This window comes from Antennarius striatus, chromosome 19 (assembly GCF_040054535.1).
Source record: "Antennarius striatus isolate MH-2024 chromosome 19, ASM4005453v1, whole genome shotgun sequence".
In the NCBI taxonomy this organism is placed as follows: domain Eukaryota; kingdom Metazoa; phylum Chordata; class Actinopteri; order Lophiiformes; family Antennariidae; genus Antennarius; species Antennarius striatus.
The window spans coordinates 15144492-15158790 of NC_090794.1; the positions used below are offsets into that span (position 1 = coordinate 15144492).

At 44.7% G+C, this 14299-nt stretch overlaps 1 protein-coding gene and 1 non-coding gene across 3 annotated transcripts; both read right to left on the reverse strand.

Annotated features, from left to right (window-relative positions):
• Window positions 1-1205: 1205 nt before the first annotated feature.
• LOC137613635 (sperm-associated antigen 6-like) lies at window positions 1206-7632 on the reverse strand. 2 transcript variants are annotated; one of them, XM_068343010.1, is made up of 11 exons: window positions 7377-7632; window positions 6966-7061; window positions 6723-6889; window positions 5311-5494; window positions 4926-5131; window positions 4096-4269; window positions 3777-3929; window positions 3441-3632; window positions 1922-2038; window positions 1684-1829; window positions 1206-1446 (listed from the first exon to the last, which is right to left on the reverse strand). In XM_068343010.1, the coding sequence occupies exons 2-11, from the start codon at window positions 7033-7035 to the stop codon at window positions 1383-1385; spliced, it is 1473 nt and encodes a 490-aa protein (XP_068199111.1). In that variant the 5' UTR covers window positions 7036-7061; window positions 7377-7632; the 3' UTR covers window positions 1206-1382. The 2 variants fall into 2 exon arrangements, with proteins under 2 accessions (XP_068199111.1, XP_068199110.1); XM_068343009.1 differs by having other exon boundaries at window positions 7225-7632.
• A 6512-nt stretch (window positions 7633-14144) lies between these two features.
• Window positions 14145-14216, reverse strand: trnae-cuc (transfer RNA glutamic acid (anticodon CUC)). The gene has a single exon. It is a non-coding gene; the product is annotated as a tRNA-Glu (tRNA).
• Between the last annotated feature and the right edge of the window lie 83 nt (window positions 14217-14299).

Genomic DNA, 14299 nt, shown 5'->3' on the forward strand with positions numbered 1-14299 from the left:
TGGAGGTAGCAGAGATGAAGATGCTGAGGTTCTCTTTGGGAGTGACCAGGAAGGATAGGATCAAGAATGAGTACATCAGAGGGACAGCACATCTTAGAGGTTTTGGAGATAAAGTCAGAGAGGCCAGACTGAGATGGTTTGGACATGTCCAGAGGAGAGATTGTGAATATATTGGTAGAAGGATGCTGAGTTTTGAACTGCCAGGCAGGAGGCCTAGAGGAAGACCAAAGAGGAGGTTTATGGATGTAGTGAAAGAGGACATGAAGATAGATGGTGTGAGAGAAGAGAACGCAGAAGACAGGGTTAGATGGAGGCAATTGATTTGCTGTGGCGACCCCTGAAGGGAAAAGCCGGAAGGAAAAGAAGAAGATCAATTGTGGATTTTGAAAACGGGGGAGGGGGAAGAGGAGGAAGAGGAGGCTGCAGCCAGATCACCACCACAACGTGAGGAGGCTCATTGATCCGTCAGGAGAACCAGCAGAGACAAGCCGGCAACAACAAACAACTCGCCTACAAAACCCAGCACAATCAGAAGAAGGATCGTCGATCCCGCATTTGTACACATCTTGTCGGTTTGTTAGAAAACAGGAAAAATGCATGAATGTGAGAGAAAAAACTGACACAGGTTCAATTCCACCCGTCTTTGAACAGCACACTAGTCGTCCACCACTTCCAGGGTTGTTAGTGTTTTGTTAAACATGACTTTTGGCCTCTCTCCCTGTCATGTCACACTGGTTGTGTAAACTGCTGTAAACAATGAGGGTTCGGAAAATAATTCAAAATGACACTTAACTGTCTTTATTTTTCTTCATTAAGGGTCTTTATTCTAAATCTCGATAAATAATATTGGTATATACACTTTTTGTATTACATAATAATATAATATAAAGGAATTAAAAGCTGTAGGCATTTTAGCAATACATCATCCATCTATTTTTTGTACCGCTTGTCCACACACACACACACACACACACACACACACACACACACACACACACAAACACACACACACACACACACACACACACACACACACACACACACACACACACACACACACACACACGGGGAGATGTTCCAGACACATTGCCAGCAAATCATGGAACCACATGCAAGATGAAGAATCAATCTCACACACACGCACGCACGCACGCACACACACACACACACACACACACACACACACACACACACACACACACACACTCACACACACACACACACACACACACACACACACACACACACACACACACACACACACACACCTATGGACATACAGTTGACAAATCCACCTGAGGTGAATGTGTTTTGAAGATGGGAGGAAACCGGAGAACCCGGAGAAAACCCACGCGGACACAAATTTATGTTAATGTCTGATGTCAGGCAGGCTTGTAATTTTCCAACCGCTCCAGTAAAGCCTCTGAGTACCCGGGGGAGTAATACCTGAAAAAACACACAATGAAATTAGATGGGAAATCCTTTAAACAACATTCATTCAGATGGTGGTGAATTCTGCTTTCTAAACAAACTTTTTACAAACACAGTATAACCCATTCAATTGTATTTGTTGTAGAGTTTTCTCTCACACAGTTTTAATTTTAATCTATTATCCAAGCAAATCACCCTCCTAGATTACTGGTTACGGTTCTGCACAAGCTTGTAGTGGCGAGAGAAACACACCTTACGATCTCCTCAGGAAAGCAGCTGTTGATGTTGTTGATGTGTTCCTGGAGAACTGAGCCGGGCTCAGCCTGGATCTCCTGCACTTTCTTCAGCCCCCCACTGGTCACAAACAGACGGCGAGCCTTACTGTCATGAGGTAACACCTTTGGGGAGAAGGAGGAGACATGAAAATGAACAAACAGATTCAAAAGCTGGGCAAATTTCAGATCTGTAGTTGCTGGTTTGTCTCACTCACCTTACTAAACTGGCCGAGGACATGTTTGAGGATGTTGCTGGGAGCGTCGTACAGGAAGGGCTCCAGACAGGGCAGGTCGGTGCACTTCTGCAGGATGCTCTTCAGAGCCGTCTTACACTGGAAAGAACATGAGTGAACCAGCTGAATGTGCACTAAAAGGGTTCAAACATGAACATACAGCATAAGCACAATCAATTTCTCCGATGGCACAACTGGAGTGTAGAATGTTTTACACAGTCTGTAACTGGTGTGTTCCTGTTTCCTGACTTCTTTTATAGTTGCTTACAAAGGGAGAAACCAAATCCCATTACCAGTCTCAGTTATATGTGTGTTATTACCATTACCTGTAAATCAAGCGCCTAATCAATCACGGTGCATCTGCCAGAAGGAATCACGTAAACAATGTGGCGTAAGGCATCGAGCAGCGAGGGGTTGTTGTTGTGGTTACGCCTTCCGTCCGCACGACAACGCAGATATTCGGGACGAAAAAGCTGGCAAAAAGTGAAGTTTATTGACAACGCAGACCCGGCGTTTTCAATAGGTACTATTTTCTGACGTATAACAGCTCCACGTCGAAGACACGTTGATAAACATGCTTGACAGTTGGATATTTGTTCGTCTGTTTCTTTCTTTATGAGTCATAAAATTTATATATATATTCATTCATTCATCATTCACATTCCTCATCGACACCAGTTCTGGGTCGGACCGGGATGAGCTGCCTGCTGGTGGGAGAACTCTGTGATGGAGGTCGTCACAGAGTTCTCTCACGAGCAGGCAACACATCCCGGTCTCGTTCTCGGAGTTGTCCTGCTTATAAACGTGTTGATCAACGTACTTATGCGGCTACGTGTTGACATGGCGTGATTCAGGTAGTGGTGCGGTTTCTGCCGCGAATTTTGACAGCGATATAAGGCGGGTGTTTTCTGAAGCAGGGGAAATATTGTCCAAAAAAAAAAAGAAATCACCTAAGACCTAGCACAGTGGGCAAAAATATTGTTTTTAAATAAAAAACAAGCACGAACAGTCTGTCCAGCTATGGTTTCCGTTTGGAATGAGACAATTGATGTAGTGTCCACAATGCTCCTTGGGCATCTGACACAAATGCTCTTTAAGTAACTACATACAGTTCTGTTCATGTAGTCAGCTAACGGAACTATAACTTCTCTAAAATTTATTTTCCATTTGCTCTTTTGACAGGTGCCTTTTCCTTTAACGTTAGCTCCTTTCCCAATCTCACAATTATTTAGATTTCTTTCTCCAGTCAGCCTGCTAACATTCATCTACAGCTTCACAATGCTCGCCCAGTGCAATCGATGATTTGATAGTCGTTACTGTACATCGTTATATTGATTTTTGACTATGTTGGGTGCGCATGGTTTATAATACCAATACATTTGTTTTCATATATTTGGTATGAAGTCTGATATTACTGTTTTATCGTGGAATTTCCACGGGTTCCCGCTAGTATTCATTTGTCTGTGGCCTCACAAACACTCTCAGTGCCCACCGTCCTTACTTTGGCCTGCAGATCCTCTGAGCTGCCGATGTCCATGTAGAGTTCCAGCAGCCTGGGCAGCAGGTCAGCTGCGGCCACGGCATGGGCATGCTCAGGGGTGTGATGACCGATCTGGCCAATGGACCAGGCTGTGGCTGCCTTGATGTGATGTTCAGGCTCCTCAGACAGACACAGGGACAGCTGGAGCAACCCCTGCAGGAAGGGAGGACATATTGCTTAGGGAAACAAGTTCAGGCAACATGACCTACAATTAGACCTCCGTGGATGTTCCTGGTTTTAGAGATTGGTTGAGCAATTAGAGGAGAGAATAATGATCACACACACACACACACACACCTTAGAAAGAATGACAGCCATTGCGAGGTTCTCACTGTGAGCTGCCACGTATCCCAGCATCATGATCCCTGGCAGCCGCAGGTGTCCATGACTGTTGCCTAGAAAGTCAATCATTGCTGCCAGGCCCCCACAACTCACAATCACCTGGGACAGCTGGGAAAAAGGACACACGAACACTGTAAGTCCAGACATACAAATCTGTGTGTGTGTGTGTGTGTGTGTGTGTGTGTGTGTGTGTGTGTGTGTGTGTGTGTGTGTGTGTGTGTGTGTGTGTGTGTGTGTGTGTGTGTGTGTGTGTGTGTGTGTGTGTTAGCTGTACCTCTGGTGTGTGTTTCGCCACCTCCCTCATCAGGGTGCTGACGTTCTTCTTGATGTGGTCGTCTGGATCTCGGAGGCAGGCCACTGCTGCAGGGAAGACGTCCGCCTCTATCACCAGCTCCGCCAGGTTGACCGAGTGTTTGCTGATCTGACTGAGGGCTGCAAACACCTGCCTCTGGACGGGGACACACAAACATGTTGGGCGTTCCTCTGTAACACTGCCTTTTGTCTGGCACTACTGTTACCCTTAATTCATGGGGATTTGTTGACTAATGCTACTAATCTCACAAAATCTCCCTGCAGATTATGTTTGTATTCAACATTTAGACGTGTTGCCAAAAAAGTCTTAAAATTTTAAGGATTTTGTTTTGTTAAAAAATTGAATGACAGAACCTAACAGAAGTTGTATTTTAATATACAACTATTTACACAGTTATACTAAAATAGGTTCTTTTATTCTTTTGGTGATGTTATGTGATAACATAATAGTGATATGATAGAAAAATAACGTATTTTATTAATAATAACCACTCCTAGTTTTAATTAATGACACTATTTTTTTTTTTTACATAGTGTTGTGATCCCCAAAGGGAAATTAATAGCAATTGATTATTCGCAATCATAGCAACCGTTGAAGGGAATTTCACTATAAATGTATGGTAATGTTTGCTTTTCGGGCACATGAAAGAACTGATATGAACATTTTGCTAAGAAAAACTAAATTGAAACAGCTGCTCAGATTTCCACAAGACAACATGAATTAAACTAATGTTGTTTTTTACAGTATCACAGGGCAGTTTTATGAATTATAATATCTGATCATTTGCCAACCTTGAGTTTGACATCTGGGTTCATGATCATCTGTGCCAAATGTGCAATGGCACCATTGTCCACCACAGTCTGGGCCAGCTCTGGTGTGTGTTTGCAGATATCACTGAGTGTGGAAGCTGTGATGCGTTTGAGGGCTATCTCAGGCTCTCCGAGACACAGCAGCAATAGTGGGACAGCTCCCGCGTCCACTACCGACTGAGACAATGCTGCACAGTGATGGAAAGGAGCAAGAAAAACAAGCATGTAAAGGTAGAAAATGTAAAGTTGAACAAATTGAAAAAAATCCTGTATTTGATGAGGTAAAATGTGTCTCCAAATCCCAAAAAAATGACCAAACAAAAGGAGGGAAATGATAGAAATGCTGATATGTCAGTGTCTTCCTTACATGCATTGTGTCGTGCGATGCAGCCTAGAGCCCAGGCAGCAGCCTCCTTCACCCAGGGGTCAAACTCCTCCAGACAGACCACCAAGGCATCAACTCCCCCACAGGTCACCACAGCCTGGGCCAGCTCAGGGGCGTGTTTGGCAACGGCCCGCAGCACAAACGCTGCTGCCTTCTTGTAGAACCTCTGCATTCAAACACAAATCGACCATCAGCATCCACGTTAAAACTGGAACCAACATGAGGCTGTTGGAGATGAGACACTAGCCAGTTGTATCATGGAACGCTGCAGCATGATTAGACTTTGTTTTAGCCACCCTAAAAATAATCCAAACCACAATTGATTTTATTCTTGCTATTTCCCATTAATTACTTTTAACTAATGTAACATCTGCTGGCGTCTTTCCTGAACCATTTAACCTTCATGAACTGTGGATTTTCTTACATAAAGTCATTCATTTATCAGAAAAACAGCTTAATTGAGAATATTTGATTAAGAACATTTTTTTCTGATTCATTGAACCTTATCAATACTTGTGCTGCGGCAGGATTTCACAAGAAGAAAATTGATTATCACACCAAAGAAAGTGCGCCCTCGTTCCTCGCAGTTAATGCGTTCCAGGAACCACAAGCGATTCAATGAATTCCGCGATAGAACAACAAACTATCTTATTTTTTACTGTGATTTAAATGTTTATAAACCCTCCCCATACTGAAATAAAACCACCTTCTATCTGTATTACCTTTCCCCACACCCTTATCGGCTGTTTATAGCACTTTTGTGTCTCATGTAAGTCTGAGAATCAGAGAACATAACACACTTCCGAATGCCGTCAACCAATAGCATGTGCGTACGGTATCACGTGACTGCCTACCAAAAATCCACGATGAGGTGAAGTCGCGAGCGTTGATGCGCGAATGCGTGAGGGCACACAGTATTCCTATATTCATATATTCCACACAAAATTTCCTTATGTCAAATACTTCACACTTAAAACTGGTGTATAAATTTGATTTAATTTCTGAGTCTCAGTTCCGAAAAAATTCAAGTGATTAGATATCCTACTCATAAAATATGAAGTCTGAAACGTGCAAATTCAAGTATATTTTTACTTTAGTTAAGATTTTGTTCCCCTGTGTTTGATATACAGTAATTAAGACTTCTTGTCATATGTCACAAATAAAATATAAACCCTAACCCTAACTCTATATAAACCATATCAGTCAGATTAAGAACTCATCACATAAGGCTGCACTAACCCATGTTTCTCTCATGCCAAGGGACACTTTCAGTGGCCACCAGGCTACTACCCCCCCACCACCACCACACACACACACACACACACACACACACACACACACACACACACACACACACACACACACACACACACACACACACACACACAACTGACGTTTTGTGAGGCCAGGGAGTGGATCAGCTGGGGCAGGATATCTTCCCTCACCACAACCTCAGCCAGGTCATCACTGTGGTCAGCCAGTCGCCCCACAGCCAGAGCGGCCGTCTGCTGGATGCTGGGGACCACGTCAAGCATCAGGGGCCGCAGCAGGGACATCACACCTGCCAGGGAGGAAGGGGGGAGTGAGTGACCGCCGGAAGCCCTTGTTTAAGATAAAGATACAAGCTTGTTTCTCACCAGCTTGTTGAAGTATCTCTACGTTTTGTGGTCGGGATGCCATGTCAGCGACAGTTTGTACAAACTGCATCCTTGATTTTTGATACTGCTCAAAAACTACAACACACACACACACACACACACACACACACACACACACACACACACACACACACACACACACACACACACACACACAAAAGTTATTTAAATGGTTTGGTTTGTTGCTACGGAATGAAACTATTCTTTGCTGCTGGAGAACAAAGCGATTTATTCCTACCTTGAACAATCTGTCGTTGGGTCATTGTTGGTCAGATGCAAAAAATAGGTCCCAAAACTTAGTCTTTGAAGTCACGGGGACAACAAATGGTCGGGACCTGCTTGACTTTTAAATTGTCTGTTACTCTATGATATTCTTTGAGAGTCTGTTACCTTTGATGTCTTGAAACGATGAATGAATACTCTGCTTCTTGTGTTGTAGGAATTGTTGGTGTTCGTTGCCGTAGCAACGGACAGGAAGGCGATGTGGCGTTGCTCCTGCCGAAGATCGTCTCCGACAGTCCCTCACTCTCTTGCTCTCGGGACACACACACACAGTCACTCCTCGTTAAACTTGTTCGCGAGTGAGACCTCCTCACCTTTTTTCCATCTTTGTGTCCGGATCGAGCGCGGGGGTTCACGCGGACACACACGCAGCCGTCACCTGCAGCAGAGGAACACCACAGAACCGAGGCGACCAGTGGGTTATCAAGTCAGCATGTGGAGTACTATTCAAGCTTATAACGACTCTTCTGAGTGTGTCCTCAAATGACACACCTTAGTTATAGAGCACTGTGTCATAGTGGGTTTGTACGTGATTGAACATCATTACGTCATCTCTTTCAAACCCAAATTTACACCAACAGTTTATGCTTTCAAAAAAGGCTGACTGACAGGTATGCAAGCTAATCAGATGAGATGAGCTAATGCAAGCTAATTATCTACCAAGTCCACACTTAAAATAATATATAAGAAAAAAAATTGTGTTTTAACGGGGGGAGTAGATGCAGTATTTGCTTTGAGGATGTTGATAGAGAAGTACAGAGAAGGCCGGAGGGAGCTGCATTGTGTTTTTGTAGATCTGGGGAAAGCTTATGACAGGGTGCCCAGAGAGGAACTGTGGTATTGTATGAGGAAGTCTGGAGTGGCAGAGAAGTATGTTAGAGCGGTGCAGGACATGTATGAGGACTGTAAGACAGTGGTGAGGTGTGCTGTAGGTGTGACAGAGGAGTTCAAGGTGGAGGTGTAGGTGGAAGTGATGGACAGGCTGACAGACGAGGTTAGACAGGAATGTCCATGGACTATGTTTACAGATGACATTGTGATCTGTAGTGAGAGCAGGGAACAGTTGGAGAAGTTAGAGAGTTGGAGATTTGTCCTGGAAAGGATAGGAATGAAGGTTAGCCGCAGTAAGACAGAGTACATGTGTGTCAATGAGAGGGACCTAAGTGGAAGAGTGAGGTTAGAGGGAGAAGAGATCAAGAAGGTGGAGGATTTTAGGGTCAACAGTCCAGAGCAATGGAGAGTGTGGAAAAGAGGTGAAGAAGCGTGTCCAGGCAGGATGGAACGGGTGGAGAAAAGTGTCAGGTGTGATGTGTGATAGAAGGGTTTCAGCTAAAATGAAAGGAAAGGTGCAGAAAACTGTGGTGAAACCAGCGAGGTTGTTCAGTCTAGAGACAGTGTCACTGAGGAAAAGACAGGAGACAGAGCCGGAGGTGGCAGAGATGAATAGCTGAGGTTCTCTTTGGGAATGGCCAGGAACGATAGGATCAGAAACGAGTACATCAGAGGGCCAACACATGTTAAAGGTTTTGGATATAAAATCAGAGAGGCCAGACTGAGATGGTTTGGACCAATGTTCCCTCTAATTTTTCATGTGTCTGGGCAAACTCACAAGCTTCCTGAGCGCAGTGAGGACCACTGTGAGCAACATCAGATGTGGGCACACAAAAGTGGCCACAGTCTTGTTCAAAACCTTTGATCATGGCAAGTTCCATCAATCCATCCATCCATCCCTCCATCATCTACCGCTTATCTGGGGCCAGGTCGCAGGGGCAACAGTCTCAGGAGGAATGCCCATACTTCCCTCTCCCCAGACACCTCCTCCAGTTCCTCCGGAGGGAGCCCGAGGTGGTCCCAGGCCAGCTGAGAGACATAGTCCCTCCAGCGTATCCTAGTTCTTCCTCAAGGTCTCCTCCCGGTAGGAGGAGGACATGTAGGACAGAACATGCCCGGAACACTTCCCCAGGGAGGCGTCCAGGAGGCATTCAGAACAGATGCCCGAGCCACCTCAGCTGGCTTCACTCGAGGTGGAGGAGCAGCGGCTCTACTCTGAGTTCCTCCCTGGTGACTGAGCTCCTCGCCCTATCTCTAAGGGTGTGCCCAGCCACTCTACGGAGAAAACTCATTTCAGCCACTTGTATCCGGGATATTGTCCTTTCGGTCATGACCCAAAGCTCATAACCATAGGTGAGGGTAGGAACGTAGATTGACCAGGAAATCGAGAACTTTGTCTTGCGACTCAGCTCCTTCTTCGCCACGACAGACCTATACAGCGACTACATCACTGCAGAAGCTGCACTGCTCCGTCTGTCAATCTCACGTTCCATCCTTTCCTCAGTCATGAACAAGACCCCAAGATACTTAAACTCCTCCACTTGGTAAAAGGACTCTCCACCGACCTGAAGAGGGCACACCACCCTTTTCCGGTCAAAAACCATGGCCTCAGATTTAGAGGTGCCGATCCTCAGTGCTGCAAACCGTCCCAGTGCACGCTGAAGGTCCAGGGTTGATGAGGCCAACAGGACAACATCGTCTGCAAACAGCAAAGATGAAATCCTTTGGTCCCCAAACCGGACTTTCTCCGGATCCAGGCTGCGCCTAGAAATTCTGTCCATAAAGATTATGAACAGAACTGGTGACAGAGAGCAGCCCTTTACCGGTTCTGTTCAGCAAGTTACATGGCTTATTAAAATAATGCAATTACAGCAGCATTTTTCATTTGTTTATTTTTAAGGTCAGTGATGTGGCTCACTTGAAATGAAAAACAAATCTTGTTCTTCGTGAGATGTGTAGTATGTTATATGTGAAGGTCCTGCTTTGGCCATGGGTAGAGTCCTGCTTTTTCCTAGGTGAGTTCCAGTTGTTGCCTGGCTTAGGGTCCTGTTCTGGAAAAAAGGACACATATACAGTACATCTTTCAGTCACAACATTTTGTTTACATTAAAACATTGACATTTTTGCAGAATGATGTATGCTGTTGCTTTTGATACAGTGCAAATGCCTGTAACTCTGGGTCTGTAAAATATCTAATTACTGTTTTTTATTAGCATTTCTACTACCCGCAAGAGGACACAAGCCAGTGTCTTATTGTGCCGGTCCCAACCCCGGATAAATACAGAGGGTTGCCTCAGGAAGGGCATCCGGCGTAAAGATTTTGCCAAATCAAAGATGCAAATCAAACCTATGACTTCCATACCGGATCGGTTGAGGCCCGGGTTAACAGCAACCGCCATCGGCGCTGTTGACCTACAGGGCGCCGGTGGAAATTGGATTACTGTTGGTTGAAGAAGGAGAAGAGGAAAGTGCGTTCGCACGAAGAAAGAGAAGAGGACCGCCAAGAGTATAGGAGTAAGAGTAGGGACGTTGAATGTTTGAACTATGCCAGGAAAAGGTAGAGAGTTGGTTGACATGATGCAGAGGAGGAAGGTAGACATACTGTGTGTCCAGGACACCAGGTGGAAAGGTAGCAAGGCTAGAAGTTTAGGAGTAGGGTTCAAGTTGTTCTATCATGGTGTAGATGGGAAGAGAAATGGAGTAGGAGTTATCTTGAAGGAGGAGTTTGTTAGGAATGTCCTGGAGGTAAAAAAGAGTGTCGGATAGAGTGATGAGTCTGAAGCTAGAAATAGAAGGTGTGATGTTCAATGTTGTTAGTGGGTATGCTCCACAGGTAGGATGTGAGCTAGAGGAGAAGGAGAAATTCTGGTTGGACTTTGATGAAGTGATGCAGAGCATACCTAGAAGTGAGAGAGTTGTCATTGGTGCAGACTTCAATGGACATGTTGGTGCAGGTAACAGAGTTGATGAGGAAGTGATGGGCAGGTTTGGTATCCAGGAGAGGAATGCAGAAGGACAGATGGTAGTTGACTTTGCAAAAAGGATGGAAATGGCTGTAGTGAATACTTTCTTCCAGAAGAGGCAGGAACATAGGGTGACCTATAAGAGTGGTGGTAGGGGCAAACAGGTAGACTATGTCTTGTGTAGACGGTGTGGAGATCAGTGACTGTAAAGTAGTGGTAGGCGAGAGTGGTGGTTTGCAGGATGACTCTGGTGGTGAGGAAGATGAAGAGGGCAAAGGCAGAGCAGAAGACGAAACAGTGGAAGCTAAAAAAGGAAGAATGTTGCATGACTTTTAGGAAGGAGTTAAGACAGGCTCTGGGTGGCAAGGAGGTGCTTCCAGATGACTGGACAACTACAGCTAATGTGATCAGGGAGACAGGTAGGAGAGTACTTGGTATGTCATCTGGAATGAAAGTGGATACGGAGACTTGGTGGTGGAATGAGGAGGTACAGGAGTGTATACAGAGAAAGAGGTTAGCTAAGAAAAAGTGGGACACTGAGAGGACTGAGGAGAGTAGACAGGAGAACAGGGAGATGCAGCGTAAGGTGAAGGTAGAGGTAGAAAAGGCCAAACAAGAAGCTTATGATGATTTGTATGCTAGGTTGGACAGTAAGGAGGGAGAGACTGATCTATACTGGTTGGCAAGACAGAGTGATAGAGATGGGAAGGACGTGCAGCAGGTAAGGGTGATTAAGGATAGGGACGGAAGTCTATTGACAGGTGCCAGTAGTGTGATGGGAAGATGGAAAGAGTACTTTGAAGAGTTGATGAACGTGGAAAATGAGAGAGAACAAAGACTAGAAGAGGTGACTGTTGTGGACCAGGATGTAGCAAAGATTAGTCAGGATGAAGTGAGGAGGGCATTGAAGAGGATGAAGAGTGGAAAGGCAGTCGGTCCTGATGATATACCTGTGGAAGTTTGGAAGTGTCTAGGAGAGGTGGCGGTAGAGTTTCTGACTGGGTTGTTCAACAGAATCTTAGATAGTGAGAAGATGTCTGAGGAGTGGAGAAGTGTGCTGGTGCCCATTTTTAAGAACAAGGATGTGCAGAGTTGCGGCAACTACAGAGGAATAAAGCTGATGAGCCATACAATGAAGTTATGGGAAAGAGTAGTGGAAGCTAGACTAAGGGCAGAAGTGAACATTTGTGAGCAGCAGTATGGTTTCATGCCAAAAAAGAGTACTACAGATGCAGTATTTGCTTTGAGGATGTTGATAGAGAAGTACAGAGAAGGCCAGAGGGAACTGCATTGTGTTTTTGTAGATCTGGAGAAAGCTTATGATAGGGTGCCCAGAGAGGAACTGTGGTATTGAATGAGGAAGTCTGGAGTGGCAGAGAATTATGTTAAAGCAGTGCAGGACATGTATGAGGACTGTAAGACAGTGTTGAGGTGTGCTGTAGGTGTGACAGAGGAGTTCAAGGTGGAGGTGGGACTGCATCAGGGATCAGCTCTGAGCCCCTTCTTGTTCGCTATGGTGATGGACAGGCTGACAGGCGAGGTTAGACAAGAATCTCCATGGACTATGATGTTTGCAGATGATATTGTGATCTGCAGTGAGAGCAGGGAACAGTTGGAGGAGAAGCTAGAGAGGTGGAAGTTTGTCCTGAAAAGGAGAGGAATGAAGGTTAGCCGCAGTAAGACAGAATACATGTGTGTGAATGAGAAGGACCCAAGTGGAAGAGTGAGGTTAGAGGAAGAAGAGATCAAGAAGGTGGAGGATTTTAAGTACTTATGGTCAACAGTCCAGAGCAATGGAGAGTGTGGAAAAGAGGTGAAGAAGTGTGGACAGGCAGGATGGAACGGGTGGAGGAAAGTGTCAGGTGTGATGTGTGATAGAAAAGTTTCAGCTAAAATTAAAGGAAATGTGTACAAAACTGTGGTGAGACCAGTGATGTTGTTTGGTTAGAGACAGTGTCACTGAAGAAAAGACAGGAGGCAGAGCTGGAGGTAGCAGAGATGAAAATGCTGAGGTTCTCTTTGGGAGTCTTTGGGAGTGACCAGGAAGGATAGGATCAGGAATGAGTACATCAGAGGGACAGCACATGTTATAGAGGTTTTGGAGATAAAGTCAGAGAGGCTAGACTGAGATGGTTTGGACATGTCCAGAGGACAGAGAGTGTAAATTTATTGGTTGAAGGATGCTGAGTTTTGAACTGCCAGGCAGGAGGCCTAGAGGAAGACCAAAGAGGAGGTTTATGGATGTAATGAGGGAGGACATGAAGGTAGTTGGTGTGAGAGAAGAGGATGCAAAGGACAGGGCTAGATGGATGCAATTGATTCGCTGTGGTGACATCTGAAGGGAAAAGCCAAAAGGAAAAGAAGATTAGCATTTCTACTACCCATAACTTATCTAGTAGAAACAGCATTTAATGATTAATATCCAAAAATAAAAAAATAATAAATGTCATTAGAATATGCACAGACCTGAATTAAATTTAACCTTATTTTTCACGTGGTTGTACACTTTGTCCAGGTTAATGGCTTTGTTTGCTTCTTGCTTTTTCTCAAAAAGGAAAAAAAATCTCACCCATTTGCACTTTTTGTTCTTCTATTTGCATCAACTCCGACAGCCATTCCGTCTTAAAAGAACCGCATTTCTTTTTTACTTTTGTCGGTGAGTGGATGTGTCGCTGCCTTCGTTTCCAGTTGTTCACGAGTTGACCAGCACAAGCGCGTACAGCAGGGCGCGCAGACAGGACCTTCAATGCTCTGATTGGCTGAGTAGCGTCAGTAAACTAGATCGCATTATTGGCTGGACACCTGTCACTCACTGAGTTACAACGCAAAATGGCACAGAAAAACAATATTATTGGTCTAATTAATTAGATTAGGTCCAATATTTGCGCAATTTCCTCCGGAATTAATAGAGTATATATTTATCTATCTATATATCTATTGGATATTACTTAACACGTTTGGACTGAATTTTATTTTGTGCGCTGCGTACATTTTCTTGTGCACTGAGAATGTGCGAGTGGTGCGCAATTGCACGCAACCCCTGAAAGGTTAAGCCGAAAGGAAAAGCATAATAGAAAAAGTGTTCCCTGACCGGGAATCGAACCCGGGCCGCGGCGGTGAGAGCGCCGAATCCTAACCACTAGACCACCAGGGAAAAGTTACTGAAGAAATAGGCTTAACAATATTTGAATATTTCTTTTTTGAATATGATAAAGACAATTTAATGATTTTACGTTG